The sequence below is a fragment of the Tachyglossus aculeatus genome, chromosome 11 (assembly GCF_015852505.1).
Source record: "Tachyglossus aculeatus isolate mTacAcu1 chromosome 11, mTacAcu1.pri, whole genome shotgun sequence".
Classification (NCBI taxonomy): Eukaryota; Metazoa; Chordata; class Mammalia; order Monotremata; family Tachyglossidae; genus Tachyglossus; species Tachyglossus aculeatus.
Window position 1 is genome coordinate 11,597,109 of NC_052076.1, and position 20,297 is coordinate 11,617,405.

General features: G+C 48.7%; 1 protein-coding gene across 1 annotated transcript in view; it reads right to left on the reverse strand.

The window, feature by feature from the left end:
• Nucleotides 1-2,975: 2,975 nt before the first annotated feature.
• BARX2 (BARX homeobox 2) overlaps nt 2,976-20,297 on the reverse strand; it is a 53,562-nt gene continuing 36,240 nt past the window's right edge. Inside the window, exons 2-4 of the mRNA XM_038753322.1 lie at nt 18,957-19,260; nt 14,463-14,547; nt 2,976-3,993 (exon numbers count right to left, since the gene is read on the reverse strand). Of these exons, the coding sequence (XP_038609250.1) occupies nt 3,703-3,993; nt 14,463-14,547; nt 18,957-19,260 (680 nt within the window). The 3' untranslated portion in view covers nt 2,976-3,702. The remainder of the gene's footprint in view (nt 3,994-14,462; nt 14,548-18,956; nt 19,261-20,297) is intronic.

The following is a 20,297-nucleotide window of genomic DNA, read 5'->3' on the forward strand; positions in this document are numbered from 1 at the left end:
AGAATTCCTACTGGGTCTCAAGTTGCCTTAGGTGGTTCTTTGATGGGAAACCTACACCACTGCTGGCTGTCTTATTTCACCTGTGCAGAAGAGATGCTTTTGGTCTCCCCCTGGGAACATTCTTACTGGGTAAATAGCTGCCTGATTAACATTTCTCATCTGCCTCTTCCAGCCCCCGCCTCCCTCACTAGGAAAACATTTCTTTTCTCTTTCTCAGAGTCACTACTTTGCCACCATCTCAATTCCATGGGCAGTGATTTTTGAACAGTAGTATGTGGGCCACTGCAGGCACTGATTTCTGAGAACATTTTCCCATTCCTTTCCCCATTCCGGTGCCATCGAGAGACAGGAGAGAGAGGAAGGAAGGAACCCGAAGACAAAAAGCCTCCCGATCAAACCCGCAGAACTGGCACAAATGATGTCCAGTCCACTCAGTCTCCACCAGGTCTGAGGCCGAATCCAACCGCAAGTCAGCTGGTACTGGGTCTGATCCACCTCTATCTCTGCCAGTACTGAGACCCAAGCCACCCCGGTGTCTGCCAATACTGAGTCTGATCCACACCTACCAAGGCCCAATCCATCCCTGTCTTCACTCAGGATCTCACTCAGGGCCCCAGAAACAAATGGCTGGGGTTCAGTGGGTTTCTAGAAACCAAATGAAATGATCCAGATTGAGATGGGGATTGGGAAGGAGAGAGCAGTGGACAAGAATGAGGTTTTCGGACTGCAGCAGAGATAGGGAGGGGATGTTAGTCTCCTACCCAGTGCTTGACCCATCTTGGCAAGGAGGAGAAAGTTCCAAAGCAGCTGGGCTAGGATCAGTTCGTGTAATAATTGTGGCATTTGTAAAGTGCTTACTCTGTGTCTAGCACTGTTTGTAGTGCTGGTGAAGATACAAAATGATCAGGTCGGACACAGTCCCTGTCCCACATAGGGCCTATGATCTAGGCAGGAGGGAGAACAGGTGTTGAATCTCCATTTTACAATTGAGGTAACTGAGGCACAGAAAAGTTAAGTAGCTTGCCCGAGGTCACACAGTCGGCACGTGGCAGAGCTAGGATTCTCTAACTCCCAGGCCCATGCTCTTTCCACTGAGCCACACTGCTCTTCACCATTGGAAGAGCATGCTCCCTTCCCACTGAGGGAAATTCAGAATGAAGATCATGAAAGGACTGCTACCTTGGAGAGACACAAACCATCTCTCCCTCCTTAGGCTTCTGAGACCTCAGCCCCCTCCATTACCTCCCCTATGAGAAACAGCATGGTTTAGTGGAAAGAACATGGGCTTGAGAGTCAGAGGACATGGGTTCTAATCCTGACTCTGTCACTTGTCTGATATGTGACCTTGGGCAAGCCACTTAACTTCTCTGTGCCTCAATTAACTCATCTGTAAAATGAGGATTAAGACTGTCAGCCCCATTTGGGACAACCTGCTTACCTTGTATCTACCCCAGTGGTTAGAACTTGGCACATAATAAGCACTTAACAAATACCATCATTATTACTATTATTATCCCTGTCCCTCCTCAACCCATTCACCAGCCAGATGACTAGATCATCACTTGATGTTTCTTCAGAGCCACGGGAAGGTATGGGTAGTTGTTCTGTGGGTATGGGTAGTTGTTCTATATGTTGCCAACTTGTACTTCCCAAGTGCTTAGTACAGTGCTCTGCACACGCAAGTGCTCAATAAATACGATTGAATGAATGAATGAACAACTGCTCACATGACTTTCCGAGCCTTCCTTCTCTTGAAGAACTACTCCACATTGTTTGAGGGTGGAAGGAGGCTCCTATGGTCATCTCCAGCTATCACAACATATCACGTGGTTTTATACCAAAGACCGCATAGTTTCCAGCTGATCTCCTCACTCTCCCCTAACCCAGGGCCAGCTTCAAACAGTAAGTGGAAGAGGCAACAGCCTCAGGGAGCACTGTGAGGTAATAATAATAATATTAACAACAACAATAATTATGGTACTTGTTAAGTGCTTACTATGTCTGAAGAAGTTAAGTGACTTGCCCAAGGTCACGCAGCAGACATGTGGTGGAGCCAGGATTAGAACTAGGTCCTTCGGTTCCCAAGCTCTTGTTCTATCCATTAAGCCACACTGCTGGCAAGGGTACTGCAGAACTCTGAGGATTTTCCCCTCAGAACTTCTGAAGCATGGCCATTTTGAGACCCTCTTCTAAGCCTAAAATTGTTAGGAGATTGAGTTTATCCTTTGTTTTTATTCTCATGTTCTTGAAATAGGTTCTGGAAGACTCAGGAATTTCCATATAATGCTTCTTGTGAAAACACTAAGTTATGTTCTGCTTTCAGTACAATGCCTGCAGCAGCACTTGACACAGGGCGACCACCCAAGAGAGAGGATGGATAAATCTTGCCCACCCGGTGACAGCTAAATGTCTGTCCTGTTGGGTAGGTGCGTAGGCGGGGGTGTGGGAAGAGAGCTGGCAAAGATATTCTGGATAATCTTGGTGCCATCAGCAACACCCTGTTCCACAGGTTAGGCCTGAGGGGATATCCTTAGGCTTTACCTTCTGGCAGGCAAGAAGGGAGACCAAAGATGGGAACAGTGTGTAGTCCACAGGAACCCCTGATTCTTCCTTCCCCACTGGGGTCTACTACGCCAGCTCCAGACTCCTCCAGGTCATAATAATAATAATAATGATGGCATTTGTTAAGCGCTTACTAAGTGCAAAGCACTGTTCTAAGCGCTGGGGGGGATACAAGGTGATCATGTTGTCCAACGTGGGGCTTACAATCTTAATCCCCATTTACAGATGAGGTCACTGAGGCTCAAAGAAGTTAAGTAACTTGCCCAAAGTCACACAGCAGACATGTGGGGGATCAGGATTAGAACCCATGACCTCTAACTCCCAAGCCCATGCTCTTTCCACTGAGCCCTGCTGCTTCTCTGCCATGACAGGAGGCCATGACAGGAGGACTCCAGAACACTGCCAACATCCAATCCTGTTTCATTATTTATTGCCTTCTGATAAAAAATAAAGGTTTTAACACAACTGCTTTGCAGCTTTCTGCCAACTCCAGGAAGAACAAGGCACTTTGGTGATGGGTAATCCTACCACCCTTTAATAGGTCAAAGGCACACACACATCTTCAACAAACACACACAAGCTTTCTCCAGCAATGGCTCCTATAACTCTTCATGCCCCTGCCCCAGCCCTCCCTGCCCGACTCAAAACACATCGGATGCTTTTTAAAATCCTACAGAAATAAGTGCTGGATCAGTGAGGCTACTCTGCCTCTCTCTCTCTGTCTCTCTCTCTTTCCTTTTCTGTCATGGCAATGCCTGACATTGGCAGAGGAAAGAGCAGAAGGCAGTGTAGACCACAAAGGGGGGATTTCTCTTACCCAGTCCTGGACCGGAAGCCCCTCCCCCAACAGTGATGGGGACCCCCAGACCCTCCCCTAATCAGGTTGAGCAACTTGGGGGCTTCTTATACCCGTTTTAACTGGAGAAGACCCGCCCTCCCGCCCTGAGGTGAGCAAGACCTTGTCAAGCACAGCGGGGTGAGGATGGGACGACTCTCCAGGAAAGAGGGGAGACAGTGGAACAATCTTCCCTCCTCTCCTCACCCATTGTTTGATTCTCAAAGGCACCAGGTGTGTCGAGTTGTCATTTGGGAGTGACCCCCGCTAGTCTCCCCCTCCGGCCTGTTCCCTCAAGTTTTGCTTTAGCTTGATGACGAGGCAGATGGCGGAGAAGGCGGGAGCCCCTCTGGGGGCCGCTCCGGGGTTGTGGGTGCCTCTGAGGGGAAGTCGGACACCTTCGGTTCCTCTTGGGCTCTCGGTTCCTCTTGCTCCTCGCCCTCCTCCTCCTCCTCAGGTTTGTGCTGATCCTGGGGCTGGGGCTGGAGCTCGCTATTCATCTTCTCCTCGGCCTCGATTTCTTCTGACGTGGGGATGGAGTTCTTCTTGGGACGGCCTTTTGGCTTGGTGGGGGCTTCCTGTCCTCCTTTGAGGACCTGTGGAACATAAACATGTAAGCCTGTGAGCATGGTCTTTCCAGGGTCAGGCTCATGGTCCACCCAGTGTTCTGCCTCCAACCCACAGAATGTTTGGGAAATCCATGAGATAGCATCCCCACCTGCCATTCAGCAGCCCTAACCCTTCCCTCTAGAGACCCCTGTCACCCATGAATTTCTCCACTCCCTCTCAACCTTTATCCAAACCCTTCTTGTGCTGATGCCTTCCTCCTGCACAAGCTTATTGTACCAAATCCCATATCTTTATCACCACGTGGGTAAAGATCTGTTTTTTTCTTATGGTATTTGTTAAGCACTTACTATTTGTCAAGCATGGTTCTAAGCCCTGGGGTAGATATAAGGCAATCAGGTCAGACACAGTCCCTGCCCCACATGGGGCTCACAGTCTAAGTAGGAGGGAGAATGGGAATTAAATTTCCATTTTATAGTTGAGGAAACAGAGGCACAGAGAAGTTAACTAACTTGCCCAAGTCACAGAGCAGGCTAATGGTGGAGCTGGGATTAGAATCCAGGTGCTCTGACTCCCAGGCCCATGCTCTATTCTCTAGGTCACAATGTTTGTTTGGCACCTTTCCCCTTTCAAGCCTCAATGTGTATGTGGTAGGGAAGGTTCAGGGGGTTCCCTTATCCTGAGGCCGTGGGATATAGAAGCAGCATGGCTCAGTGGAAAGAGTACGGGCTTTGGAGCCAGAGGTCATGAGTTCAAATCCTGATTCTGCCAGTTGTCAGCTGTGTGACTTTGGGCAAGTTAGTTAACTTCTCTGTGCCTCAGCTCCCTCATCTGTAAAATGGGGATTAAGACTGTGAGGCCCACATGGGACAACTTGATCACCTTGTATCCCCCAGCACTTAGAACAGTGCTTTGCACATAGTAAGCACTTAACAAATACCATTATTATTATTATTTGCTGAGCAACAATTCCATGTTTACCTCACCCACCTCCTTAATTGTTTTCTAGACATTAATAGGGTCCCCCTCTCAGTCTCTGTCTTCCTGGGCTGAAAGTTCCAAATCTTATAAGACTGTCCACACAGAAGGCTTCCATCTGCCTGAGCTTTTTGGCTAGTGAAAAAAAGGAAGTTGCCCAGAACCTTGTCCTGCCCTGCCTGATCCATCCCTGGAAATTCGCAGGCTTCAGTGAGAATGCCTTTGACCCCTTCAGTCGGAGAGGAGCAGTGGTAACAGGTGTCAGACCATCACAGATGGATGAATATTCAGAGACTGAGCTGGGAAGACTTCCTTGTTGGTAGCTGCCTATGTTAACTCATCCCTACAAAATCACTCCCAACTCCCTCTTGCTTCAAATCCACCAGGGCACAGCTCCTCCATTCTTCAAAACCCTCCTGAAAGCCCGCCTCCTTCAAGAGGCTTTCCCTGATTCATTTTCTTCTCCCATTGTCCAAGTCCCTCAGCATTTATGCACTCACTGCCCCCTTCTAGCATTTTCATACATATCGATAGATGCATTCCTACTATTTAAGCACTTAATCACTAATCCATCTTTCCATCCTCCTCTTCCTCCTAACCACAAATTATTCTGTGTCTGTTTCCCCCATTTGACTTTTAACACCTCAGAGGCATGAAGTGTATCTTTCACCTCTATTATACTTGCCCTAGCACTTATTACAATGCTCTGTACTCATTAGGTTCTCAAAAAATATGATGGATTGACTGATTGAGGCTGTAAATTAGGACATAATATTGGAGCGAGAGAGTAGTCTTGCGGAAAGGGCCTGGAATTTGGTGTCAAGAAACCTGAGTTCTAACCCAACTCTGATACTAGACTGCTCGGTGAGTTGGGACAAGACACTTTAAGCCTCTGTACCTTAGTTTCCTCATCTGCAGTGTGGGGATAATAATGCTTTGCTCTACTTAAATGAGTCAGATGGTACAAAGATGCTTTGGAATGAAAGGGATGTCTCCCCCAACAAATCGTAAGCTCTTTGAGGTCAGGGATCATGTCTTTTACCACACTATCACACTCTCCTAGGTGCTTATTATAGTGTTCTGCTTAGAGTAGGTTTTCAATAATGTTATTGAAGAATCGAAAACTAAGATGACTTTATTTTGAAATACTTTTGTGGGGGTATCTGTCAAGCACCTACTATGTGCCAAGCTCTGTACTAAGCACTGGGGTAGATACAAGATAATCAGATCAGAAAGAATCACTGTCCCACCTGGGGCTCCCAGGCTAAGGGGGAGGGAGAACAGACTTTGAATCCCCATTTTACAGATGAGGAAACTAAGGTACCGAGAGGTTAAGTAACTGGCCCAAGGTCACACAACCGACAGGTGACTGAGTCAAGATTAGAGCCCAGGTTTCCCAACTCCCATTCCAGTGCTCTTTCCTATCAGGTCACATCTCTTCGATAGGAAATGCAGTTGACCAAGGAGTTCTGGTGGGCTCTCAGCCCCATGGAATCTCACCTGAAGGACAGTCCAGGGCTGGCTCAGCTTGGAAAACTGATTCCTTCCAACCCCTTCCCCTTCCCACCCCCCAACCCATTCCCAGCTTCTACAGAACCGTAACACTCAATAGTTAACCTTCCAAGCTGGAGAGGATTGACTGACCACCTCAGTGATGTGATGATGCCAATGACCTCAGTGCCCAGTGAGCAGAACAACTGCGCCAGGAACTGGGCCACAGGGAAGTTAGCTCTGTGCCTCTGGGGTGATTCCTAGCCCCAATGGAAGCCAAGACCCCTCTGGTAGAAGGGCAAGCGGTGCATGAAGAGAGTCAAATGGCCGCTGTGGAAGGGATCGGAATGATGCACTCACATCCAATGACACACAATCAATTCTTGTCTCCCTGACCCCTGTTTCATAAATCTCTTTGAGCAAAACACCATTTTCCACTCAGTGGCCTTAATGATCTATATGGAAAGGCCCTTTCAGGTGGAAATATCCTGTCAGAGTTCCCCTCATTTCCATGGGGTCATAAAGCTATGTATCAAGCATTGGATGAATGTGGGGCACTGTATTAGGCTCTTGGGAAAAGACAACAGAAACATGAGGCACATTCCCTGTCCACAAGGGTCTTTTGCTCTGATGGGGGTTTCCCCTTTGGCCCCCGACAATCTCCATGTGAAAAATAGGATTGGCCTAGGGGAAAGAGCACAGGGCTGGGTGTCAGGAGACCCGGGTTCTAATCCCAGAGCTGCCCCTTTTCTGCTGTGAGACTTTGGGCAAGTCACTGAACTTCTCTGGGCCTCAGTTTCCCGTTGTACTAAATGGAGATTAAATATTCTTTGTCCCTTCTCTTTCAGACTGTGAGCCCCATGTGGGACTGGGTCCAATCTAATCTTCTACGTCAGTTCTGGGTTCTACCTCAGAGCTGGGCACACAGTCAACACTTAACAAATACCACAGTTATTATGCCATTGGCACTGTCTGCTATCGACAGGGCCTGCTTGAGGGATGGTGCTTGATGGCTGTAGCTCCTAGTGGAGAGGCTGCTAGTACCGTGTTCTGCATACAGTAAGCGCTCAATAAATACAAGTGATCGATTGACAGTTCTCCAATACTCATCCCAGCCCCAGAGTACTTAAACTTTCCTGTTTCCCCTGAATCTATTTTAATGTCTGTCTCCTGCTGTGGACTGTAAGCTTCTTGTAGGTAGGGAACATGTCTGTCTTCCAACTCTGTCATAGTGTACTTTCCCAAATGCTCCCGAGAGCCCAAAGTGATTGATTGGACAGTGGTCAAAGCTGGATGGAATGATGAAACTTGACCCTTCCAGGTCTTCAATTGACCTCTGAGAGGGCAGACCTCCAGCAGTCACCTAATTGGCAACGGAAAGTCCGACTGAAGCAATTAGCAAACACCGCCCACACGGCCTGGGCCCGCTCACTCTGCTCTTTTTCCTACTGCAGAGAAAACAATCAGACCATTTTCTTAGAGGAGTTGAGCGTTCCAGGAAGTGCCCTCATTAAGAGATAAGGACTTTCTTGGCTGCTACAGGATTTCATGTTTTGGCCCCTTGCCTCCGGACACACCTAATTGAAACAAGCAATTATCTCTCCCCTCTCCCCTTGCCAGGTACCACCGCCAACTGAGCCTTTGCCTTCCCTTCCAAAAGGCTGTCCTCTGGGCTGGGGCCAATCTCATCCTCTGTCCCTCCCTACACTTCTCATTCATTCATTCAATCGTATTTATTGAGCACTTACTGTGTGCAGAGCACTGTACTAAGCACTTGGGAAGTACAAGTTGGCAACATATAGAGACGGTCCCTATCCAACAGCGGGCTCACTGAACAGGGGGTCAAGCCCCCTCCCTCTTTCTCCCCTGGAAAACTGTGCAAACACACCCATCTCTTCTCATAGGCCATCAGGGCATGCCCAGTTTCCAGTGCTACTACAGGGCCAAAGCCAGATCAGCAGGATCTCTCTGGGGCTTAAAGGAAGGAGTAGCAGTGTGGTCTAGTGGAAAGAGCATAGGCCTGGGAGTTGGAGGACCTGGGTTCTAATCCTGGCTCTGCCACTCATCTGCCGTATGAACTTGGGCAAATCACTTCACTTTGCCATGCCTCAGTTCCCTCATCTGCAAAAATTCAATACCTGGTCTTACGTCTATCAGATTATGAGCCTTATGTGAGACCTAATTATCCTGTATCTACCCCAGTGCTTAGTAGAGTGCTTGGCACATAGTAAGTGCTTAACAAATGCCAGAATTATTATTATTATTATTATTATTATTATTATTATTATTATTATTATTATTATTATTATTATTATTAAAGGAGTAGCTAGGCACCTGATCAGAACGATTTGTAGTGGTGGTAGAAATGCTAGTTGTTGAATCCCCACTAAGTGTCTGGGAAAGTACAGTGGAAGTAAAAGACCTCCCCGGAAGGAGCTTAAGCTTGAATGGTGGTGAAAGTCAATCATTTTAATTGAGCGCTTATATGTGCAGAGCACTGTACTAAGTGCTTGGGAGAGAACAATATGGCACTAAAAGACACATTCCCTGCCCACAATGAGCTTACAGTCCAGAGGGCAGTGAAAGTGTGAGGCACTGGTCTTGCTGACCTCTACAGGACATCTCCCCACCCTCTATAATATATAAATGTTTCTACATCTCCATCACTTGCTTTTGCTGGGGTTCTTTAGCATTTGGCTGGTGTTCCCTACTAGATGGCAAGCCCCTCAAGGGCAGGGGAAAGTTCTTCCCTTCTTCCTGTACCTCCCCAAGTCTTTTGGTAGACTGCTTAGCACCAGGGAAATGCTTCATGAATGGTATTGCCTGGTCTGGGGAAACAGAGCCTGGAGAGCAGACCACAGAGCTTTTAAATGCTCAATTTCTCCCAGCTTCTTATGCTCACTCCTCTCCCACTACACCCCAGCCTGCATACTTCCCTCCTGTGTCCTCTAGACTGTAAGCTCATGATGGGCAGGGAATCTGCCTGCTAATTATGTTGTATTGGTCTACCCAAGCACTTAGTACAGTGCTCAGCATATAGTAAGCACTCAGTACTATTGATCGATCGATCGATTGATTGATCTGATGCCCACCTACTTACATTGCCTTGCCTTCATCTCTGTTGCTGCCAACTTTTGCTCACACCTTCCCTCCTGCCTGGAATCTCCTCCCCTTTTGCATCTGTGGCTGTGTGGAAAAGCACGGGCTTAGAAGTCAGAGGTCATGGGTTCTAATCCCACCTCTGCCACTTATCAGCTGTGTGACTTTGGGCAAGTCACTTAACTTCACTGTGCCTCAGTTACCTCATCTGTAAAATGGGGATGAAAACTGTGAGCCCCATGTGGGACAACCTGATTACCTTGTCTCTACCCTAGCACTTAGAACATTGCTTGGCACGTAGTAAGTGCTTAACAGATACCATTATTATTATTATCTGACAGAGTCCCACAGCACTATGTAAATATCTGTAATTTTATTTACTTATATTAATGTCTGTCTCCCCCTCTAGACTGTAAGCTCATTCTGAGCAGGGAATGGTGTCTGTTTTATTGTTATATGGTACTCTCCCAAGGGTTTAGTACAGTGCTTTGCATACATTAAGTGCTCAATAAATATGATTGACTGACCACTGCCCTTCCCATGTTCAAATCCCTACTAGAATCATAGCTCCTTCAGGAAGCCTTCTCTGACTAATCTCCCTCTCTCCACTTTATTGCCCTCCTCATTTCATCTCTGCACTTACCCCTCCAGCCACATAGGTATCCATCCCAGTATTGCTACTATTATTGTTATGGTATTTGTTAAGCACTTACTGCGTGTCAAGCACTGTTTTAAACTTTGGGGTAGATACCAGTTAATCAAGTCAGACATGGTCCCTGTCCCACATGTGCTCACAGTCTAAAAAGGAAGGAGAACAGGTACTGAATCCCCATTTTACAGTTGAGCAAACTGAGGCATAGACAACTTAAGCGACTTGCCCAAGGTCACATAGCCAGCAAGTGGTAGAGCTGGGATTAGAACTCTCGTTCCCTGATTCCCAGGCCTGTACTTTTTCCACTAAGCCACTCTGCTTCCCCCTCCCCCTTTCCCCTTTTCCAGGGCTCTTATGTCAATATTTTTTTCTTGGTTTCTTACCCCATCCAGTAATTTATTTTAATGTCTCTCTCCCCCAACCCTAGATTGTCAGTTCTTTGAGAGTAGGAATTATGTCTACTCATTCTACTGTGCTCTCCCAAGTGTGCTGTGTAGTGCTCCACCCAGAGAAAGTGTTCTGATAAATACCCACTGAAGTACGGACTGATTGACTGAGGAGGAGATTCACTGATGTGACCTGTCTCTCCTCCCCCATGTACACAGCAGCTCCTCTCTGGAGGAGTCAGTAAGCTGCGCAGGGTAATTTCCCTCCTCACCATGCAAGTCCACCAGGGGCAAATCCATCAAGCTGGGCAGGTTCCAGAAGAAATGTAAGCAGGATCTCACCACCACTTTGGACAATGCCCCTCTGATCCAGATAGGCTCCTCTTTTTGTTTTTATTATTTTTTATAACAAAGGTATATGTTAAGTGCTTACTATGTGCCAGGCACTGTACTAAGTACTGGGGTAGATACAAGCTAATCAGGTTGGACACAGTCCATGTCCCTCATAGGGATCACAGTGTTAATCCCCATTTTACAGATGAGGGAACTGAGGCCCAGAGAAGTGAAGTGACTTGCTCAAGGTCACACAGCAACAAGGAGCAGAGCCAAGATTAGAACCCAGGTCCTGTTTACTTGTTTACTTGTTACAAATGTATATATCTATAATTCTATATATTTATATTGCTGTCTGTTTACTTGTTTTGGTGTCTGTCTCCCCTCTTCTAGTCTGTAATGCCAGTGTGGGCAGGGATTGTCTCTATTGCTGAATTGTATTTTTCAAGTGCTTAGTACAGTGCTCTGCACACAGTAAGTGCTCAATAAATACAATTGATTGAATGAATGAACGAATGAGTCCTTCTGACTCCCAGGCCTGTGTCCTATCCCCTAGGTCATGCTGATTTTTTCAGGAGGTCTTCAGAGAACTTTCCCTGGCTGACAATCCCTGTACACCATTTCCTCCAAACTCTCCCGAGGCACAGAGCTGGGGTCGATAAGAGGCGAGCCCACACCCCAGGGGGAATCCAGTTGGCAGAGGAGATTCCAGGACAGTGGACTGGGTGGAGATTTCTGTCTTCCTTTTCATGCCGGGACCGTGAGTGCAGAGATGGGGGGCAGCAGTGGGGGAGGGGTCCACCTCTGCTTTGGGTTTCTTTGAATAATTCCATTTGTCGCAAAAACCTGGTAGGATTTTTGGATCGACCCAAAGCAGTGATGACCCCAAGGGGAATCTTACACTGAGCCTGCAAGAACAAATTTTCCCAACCCTCTGCAGTTTACCAATCCCTATCAGTAGCAACTAGTCAGAGATGCTATCTTGGCTGTGACAAATTGGCAGCTGCCATCTTGGCAGCCAAGTCAGTAACTCTGAGAATCCATTTCTAAGCCTCCTCTGTTTTTTTAAATGGTAATTTTTTAGCACTTACTAAGTGCCAGGCACTGTACTAAGCACTGGGGCAGATACAAGATAATCTGGTTGGACAGAGTCCATTTAATAATAATAATAATAACAGTAGTATTTGTTAAGTACTTACTATGTGCCAGGCACTGTACTGAGCGCTGGGATAGAAACAAGCTAATCAGGTTGAACTCCATCCATGTCCCAAATGGGGCTCACGGTCTTAATCCCCATTTTGCAGATGAGGTAACTGAGGCCCAGAGAAGTGAAGTGATTTGCCCAAGATCACAAAGCAGAGAAGTGGCAGAGCCAGGATTAGAAGCCAGGTCCTTCTATTAGGCCCATGCTCTATCCACTAGGCCATATGGCTTCTCTTCCATCATAAGCAGGGCACAGATCTCTGAAATGTCTTCAGTGCCCAAATCATTGCTTTCTCTTCCTTCCCAGAATCTGGAAAAGGACTGCAAGGAGGTCTCTAAACCCTTGTTTGTTCCTGTTCTCGAACCACTGTGGGGATGGGGAGAGGAGCACCACACTTCTCTCAAACGCATTTAAGGAGGGGCTATAAGATGGTCAGGTCAGGTCAATCTGCCAACACAGGGTGCCCACAGCTCTGCATCATCACCAATCTGGGCATCCAGGGACCGGGCAGGGGATGTCAATCCTGGGCGAGGAATGAAGAAGAAAGGACCAGATGGTTTTTTGTTGTGTTTTTGAACCTGGGCAAGGCCTGCCAATGCTGGTGGGTAGTAAATCAACTCAAACCATGACTCACTAAGGCAGCCTCCACCACACTTTCAAACTACAGCCCTTGTCACTCTGTGAACACTTTCCACCTGGGGGAAACTGAGTCACGGGGTGGGGAGGGGGTCTTGTTCCCACTTGGAGGTTGAGCTGGGAGGACAAACAAAAGCCCTGGCTCCCAGCCTTGCATTACACCCTCTCCGACCAAGGCTTTGCTTAAGGTTAAGGTAACCCAGGTTGTCAGCAAATTTACTTCTCTCTCTCTCTCTCTCTCTCTCTCTCTCTCTCTCTCTCTCTCTCTCTCTCTCTCTCTCTCTCTCTCCTCCCTCCCCTTTTCTGTCACTCATCCCACTGCACCTCTAATTCTCCAACCACCCACCCGGGCATGAATCTACATAATCAAGCACACGTGGGAGCGTATGCACACAGAAATATCTGCATTTCTTATCATTAGTAAGCTCATTATGGACAGGGAATTCTGCTAATTCTGTTGTATTGTAATAATAATAATTATTATTATGGTACTTGTTGATCACTTACTATGTGCCAAGCACTGTTCTAAGCTCTGGAGTAGATACAAGCTAATCAATTGGACACAGTCCCTGTACCCCAAGGTGCTCACACTCTGAATCCCCACTTTGCAGATGAGGTAACTGAGGCCCAGAGAAGTTAAGTCACTTGCCTAAGAGTATACAGCAGATACATGGAGGAGCCAGGATTAGAACCCAGGTCCTTCTGAATCCCAGGCCTGTGCTCTATCCATTAAGCCATGTTGCTTCACATACACTCCCAAGTGCTTAGTACAGTGCTCTGCACCTAGTAAGCACTCAGCAAATACCACTGATTGATTGATTTGTCTCGTGTCTGTTTGCTTCATCTTCCTCCTCGAGAGCAGGGCCAGGGTCAAATCCATACTCTGAAAGTCCCTCATAAGTGCACAAGAGAGGCCCAGGCTGGTGGAAGGTACACTAATAAACTCTTGCTGAAGACAGCAATGAGCTGGTGTGGAGATTTCCCCTCAGGCCCCAGTGCAAAGGAGATCGGCATCTGTGGGTGGACTGTCTGCTCTCCTACCTATAATAATAATAATAATAATGATGATGGCATTTGTTAAGCGCTTACTATGTGCAGAGCACTGTTCTAAGCGCTGGGGGGAGATACAAGGTGATCAAGTTGTCCCACATGGGGCTCACAGTCTTAATCCCCATTTTACAGATGAGGTAACTGAGGCTCAGAGAAGTTAAGTGACTTGCCCAAGGTCACGCAGCAGACATGTGGTGGAGCTGCGATTCGAACCCATGACCTCTGGCTTCAAAGTCCGTGCTCTTTCCATTGAGCCACGCTGCTTCCCCAAGTACCTACTTGTCTTATCTTCACCAGCCCAGCCAGGAGAGGAGGCCAAGACTGGGGAAGGAAACCATAGAATTTCCAGGCCTCAGCAGTGAGGCCCGAGAGAACGGGGGAGGTTGGGGTTGCAGAGTGGCCTGTGGGTGAGGGGGGAGGGTGGGGAGGCGGGGAGGCTGATATTGCTGGGGGCGGGAAGGTTGTGGGGGTTGAGCCTGAGGAGGACAGAGGATGGGGAGAACAGGGAGGTCAGTATGAGGAGAGGCTGGAGGAGGAAGGCAGGGAGGTGGGGAGGCAAGGAGGTGGAGGCTGAGGAGATCGGGAGGCTGGGTGGGTGGAGGCTGGGAAGATGAAGGCTCGGGAGGCCAGGAGATGAGGTGAGGGGGCAGAGGCCTTCCTCTTTCTTACCATTTTCTTCCACTTCATCCTGCGATTCTGGTACCAAGTCTTCACCTGGAGCTGTGTGAGTCCCAGAGACTGGGCCAGGTCCAACCTAGGGAGTGAGACCGGGAGGAAGGGTGAGTCATTCATTCATTCATTCATTCAATCATATTTATTGAGTGCTTACTGTGTGCAGAGCACTGTACTAAGCGCTTGGGAAGTACAAGTTGGCAACATATGGAGATGGTCCCTACCCAAAAATGGGCTCACAGTCTAGAAGGGGGAGACAGACAACAAAACAAAACGTGGACAGGTGTCAAGTCGTCAGAATAAATAGAAATAAAGCTAGATGCACAAAGCTAGAGTCATGGGTGGGAGGGAGGCAGGGGGGTGCTGGGAAGCTGGCAGTGATGGAGGCTCCCGCTGGGGGCTTCAGAGTTCCCTGGTTGAAAACCTCAAGCCCGAAGGAGGCAGTGCGGAGTCTAGGCTCTGGTCTGAGCCAGGCAGGAGAGGCCCTTACTCCCTGGTCCTCACCAGGATGGAACCACGGCATAACCCCAGCCCCTTGGCATGCCAAGGAAGGTGGGGAGCAGGTAGAGGGGTCACGCTCTATGTCGGAATTGAATTGGGGCGAGCTCTGCCTTCCTCCTGACTGGAGTGCAAGGCTGGCCACCGAAATCCCCCGAAGCTTCCAGTGGCACCCACCACGGGGCAGCAGAGACCACACAAACTGAGAAGCAGCATGGGCTAGTGGATAAAGCATGGGCCTGGGAATCTGAAGGACCTGCGTTCTGATCCCGGCTCTGCCACTTGTCTGATGTGTGAAATTGGGCAAGTTGCTTTATTTCTCTGGGCTTAGTTTCCTCATCTGTAAAATGAGGATTAAGATTGGGAACCCCATGTGGAACATGAACTGTGTCCAACCTGATTATCTTCTAACCCAGTGCTTAGGACAGTGCCTGGCACATAATAAGCACTTAACAAATACTATTAGGAAAAATAAATCCAGGTTCAGAATTGGTACCGAATCCACATGGCCCTGGGAAGGGAGGGGACTGCAGAGGCAGGGGTTGGGTGGCGGTGGGGGGCGGGGGGGGGCAGGGGCACACTAAGTATGCACCAAGTTTCTGTGAATTTTCACGTAGAACCTTTTCCTGTGTGGTCCCGCTGCCCCTGTCAGTCAGCCAATCATATTTATTGAATGTTTACTGTGTGCAGAACACTGTACTAAGCGCTTGGGAGAGTACTATGTAACAATACAGCAGACACATTCTCTGGCCACAGACGGAGATTCTGGCCACCAGCTGCTGCTCTTGTGTTTGGCCCAGCAGTCCTGTTTGCAGGGCTGTTTTCTAAGCAGCAATCCACCAGGGGGCGAAGGCCTCCACCACTTTCCTTCTCTGTGACCTTGGGCAAGTCACTTTACTTCTCTTGGCCTCCTTTTGTTTATTTGTAAAATGGGAATTCGTTGCCTGTTCTCCCTCTTGCTTAGACTGGGAGCCTTTTGTGGGACAGGAAGTGTGTCCAATCTTGTATCTACCCTAGTGCTTAGTACAGTTTCATTCCTAGTAAGAGCTTAATAGATACCATAATTATTGTGAGGGTTATTGTCATCAACCCCCAGCTGCTGGTTCAGCCTCCAGGATGGGCATTCCACACTGTTAGCCCCGGGGAGCAGCTCCTCAATGCCGGCCCCAGAGCTGGGAGCTCTGGGAGAATGCTGCTCTAGACTCAACCCTGCTTCAAGCAAGCCTGACACCCTCCAACTAATAGCCACCGGGACAGCCTCCCGGCAAGTACACTAACCCATGGGGGTCACCTTGGCAACCAGGGAAACAAACAGAAAGAGAGACAGAGAGAGACACATAGAGTGCGAGAGAGCAGTACCATTAAGGGTGATGGTGCATGGCTGCAGTCACGTACAGGGCAAGGCGTGGCCATGACAGCCTGCTCCACAGGGTCGGCCTCCTCAGCTAGCGGCCCAGCCCCAAGCAGGCCAGTTAGGGCAGCCTCAGTGGTCCCAAAATGCCCCTGGAGGAGTCTCTGAGCTGAGGTGAGGGGCGGATCTCAAAACATTTTGATTCCCAGGCAAGAAATCATTTTTCCCATCTCCCGGTGCCTCGGCCTGCTCAGTCCAACCAACTCTGATGAGCCATAGTTCAGGGAACGGGGGTTAGGGAATTCACCCCATCTCCCACCAACTCTGATCACCCCGAAAATCCTAGATCAGAGCAGCAGCCAAGCAGAACAGGACTGCACTTCCTCTACTCCCCTGTACCTCCTTGACAGGACTGAGGAATGGAGAGACAGTCCAGTGGGAGGAAATGTAGAGTTCGGGCAGGACAGTCCAGTGGGATGTAATGTAGAGTTCGGGCAGCCTGGGGAAGGTGAGGAAGCCTGGGGATGTTCCAGGTGATTACTTCCACTCCCCAAGGGCAAACAGGGTAAACCCCAATCATCCATAATCCACCACGTAGGAATATTTGCCTACCACGGGGTGAGGTCTAGGCAGAGACAGGGAGGTGGAAGTCTGGTCTGATCCCAGTTCCATCCCTTTCTCCACTTGGTGACTCCAGGGAAACCTGTCTCCCAACAAGGCCAGGCTTGTTTTAGAAGATGGGGGGCAGAAGAGAATAAGATGCAGCTGGACCTTGTGGTTTCCTCATAATTGCTTTTTTATGGTATTTGTTGAGTGCTTACTATGTGCCAGGCACTGTTCTAAGCTCTGGGGTAGATACAAGGTAATCAGGTTGTACGCAGTCCCTGGTCACATGGGGCTCACAGGCCTAATTTCCATTTTACAGATGAGGGAGCTGAGGCACAGAGAAGGGATGTGACCACTTGCCCAAGGTCACACAGCAGACAAGTGGAGGAGCCAGGATTAGAACTCAGGTCCTTCTGGCTCCCAGGCCGTGCTCCATCCACTAGGCCATGCTGCTCCTCCAGTCTTCCTGGTTGGAATGGTGGTATGTCACTCTGTTACCCAGCAAACCCCTCCCTATGGAGCTCAAAGAGAAGCAGGCTGTGGGCTGGGCATGAGAACACCTGTCCACCAATCCAGTGAAGGTGCTGGGCTCTGGGGCCTTCCAGTTGCAGAACCCAGGAAGAAGGTCCATTAAGACTGTTAGCTCCTTGAGGATAGGAATCATGTCTAAAATGCAAGCCATGCTTACTACAGTGCTCTGCAGAAAGTAAGCGCTCAATAAATACCATCAATTGATGAATTAGGGCAGGGAATGTGTCCACCAACTCAGTATTCTGTACACAGTAAGTACTCAATAAATCCGATCGATTGAATTGATTGATTGATTGATAGGGTTATGATGGGAACTGTCCATCAAGATGCCAGCCTGTGCCCAGAGGCTAACCTGCTTGGCAGCTCTGCGGGGGGCAGGGGGCAGAGCTCTTCTCAGCCGAAAAAGCCTGGCAGGAGGTCAGGGTAGCCAGTGCCAGTTTTCCCTTTCCATCCATGCCTGGAAAAGGGAAAACTCATGAATCTCTTAACCAACGCTTGGGGAGAGATGACTGGACCCATTTCATATGCTGATGTCCTGGGAAGCTAAGAGGGTTGTCCACAATACATTGAGGCCTGGCACTAGAGAGCAGGAAACTCTTCTCCATACCAAAACCCCCGGGCCCCATCAGTCAATCAATCAATTGCATTTACTGAGTCGCTTACCGTGTCCAGAGCACTGTACTAAGTGCTTGGAATGTACAATTTGGTAACAAATAGAGACAATCCCTACCCAACAATGGGCTCACAGTCTGACCCTAGCTCGGGCCCTCTTATGGTCTGTGTCAAGCGCTTACTATGTGCCAGGCTCTGTTCTAAGTGCTGGGGTAGATACAAGTTAATCGGGTCAGAAACAGTCCATGTTCCACATGTGGCTCACAGTCTTCAGTCTCATTTTCCAGATGAGGCAACTGAGTCACAGAAAAGTTAAGTGACTTGTCTAAGGTCACTCGGCAGACAAGTGGCAGAGCCAGGAATAAAACCCAGGTCCTTCTGACTCCCAGGCCCATGCTCTACCCACTAGGCCCCACTGCTTCTCACGGCCTTCAGCACCTCCACAGCAGATGTACAAATGCCCTTCTACCTTTCATTCATTCATTCCATCGTATTTATTGAGCGCTTACTGTGTGCAGAGCACTAACAGGGAATTTCCAGTCCAATCAGAGGCTATAGGGACAGTAAGGCCCTTCTCTTCCTGCTAGCCACTGCCAGTTCCTATGGTGCTTTCTTAGGGCTGGGCCTCCCTCCTTCCAGAGTCCTTCTCCTCGCTGCTCTACGATCCTCTTTGCCTAAGCCTCCCTTCTGCCCCATACCATGTTATAAACCTCCCTGCCCTTAGCATTCCCTCTTCCTGCCCCTTCTTCTCCCTCCCTCCGGTACACAGTCCTCCCTGCCCACCACCCCACATCCCTCTCCCCCCGCCCTATGATCCTTCCTGCCCCAACCTGTCCTCCTCCTCAATCCAGGGTCCTCCCTGCCCTGCCTCCCCTTCCCGTCCCCACTCTCACCTGTCAGGAGTGGACAGGTATTTCTGTTTCTGGAATTTTTTCTCCAGCCCCATGAGCTGCACCTCCGTGAAGATGGTCCGGCTCCGGCGGGGTTTTTTCAGGCGAGGGGCGGGCTGCTCGGCCTCGGACTCGCTGCTGGCGGGAGCCTCGCGGGCTGGGGTCTCAGTGGCTGGGGAGGTCTCTGAGGCCGGGCGGCAGGTCAGCACCTGGGCCAGGCGGGGGTTGGCGGGGACGAGGCGAGAGACACTGGGGGGCTGGCGGGTGATCACAGAGAGGAGAGGGTATGCCCGCAGGGAAGGAGACCCTGGAAGACAGAATGGGAATCAATCGATCAATCAATCGGTGGCATCCATTGAACAATGAACCTTGTGCGCAGCACTGAACATAGCACTTGTGAAAGTACAATAGAGAAAGTACATTCCACCCCTGAAGATGGGAGGATGAGAAGTAGAGTGACCTAGTGGAAAGATCATAGGCCTGGGAATCAAAGGACCTGGGTTCTAATTCTAACTCTGCTGCTCGTCGGCTGTGTGACTTGGGAATGTCACTTTACTTCCCTGTGTTTGAGCTTCCTCATCTGTAAAATGGGGATTCAGTACGTGCTGTCCCTCCTACTTAGACTCTGAGCCCCATGTGGGACAGGAACTGTGTCTCCTTTGATAATCTTGGATCTACCCAGCACTTAGTACACTTCTTTGAATACAATAAGAGCTTAACAAACACATTATTATTATTATTATTATTATTATTATTATAAATATTGCTATTATTAAATTTCAGAAAGCAAAGATAGAAGGGTCCCAGAAAAATCAGGTGAGCATAGAGAAAGAAGGAAGTACCCAACCAATCTCCAGGCAGAGAGAGGCCATCCAAAACCTACAAGGGGTAGGCAGATTCTTGAGAGGCTGTCACACTTCAGGGTGTTTGATGGGGAGTGGGGAGGGACTGGGGGTGGGGTGTGGGGGAGACCTCCATGAACATCCCCCTCCTCTACTTTACCACCTCAGACGTCTCTGATATGTACGGGTAGGTTCTCGGATTACAACACAGTGTGGTGAGTCAGAACCACTTTTCTCCTAGCAACTGAGTTATTAATGGGTCTTGTTTTCTGACCCAAGTTTGGACACTCTAATATTAGTAATAATATTACTAAAATCATCCAGAATCATGTAGCTACATTAATGCATTTGTATTATGACAGAGGGAGTCTATTGTAGGGTAGCCAACTTGTACTTCATTAGAAGTAAAATATTTCTATTTCTGTCTCATCCTTTGGAGTGTAAGCTCCTTGTGGGCAAGGAGAATGATGTTCCATTATTTTATACTTCCCAAGTGACTAGT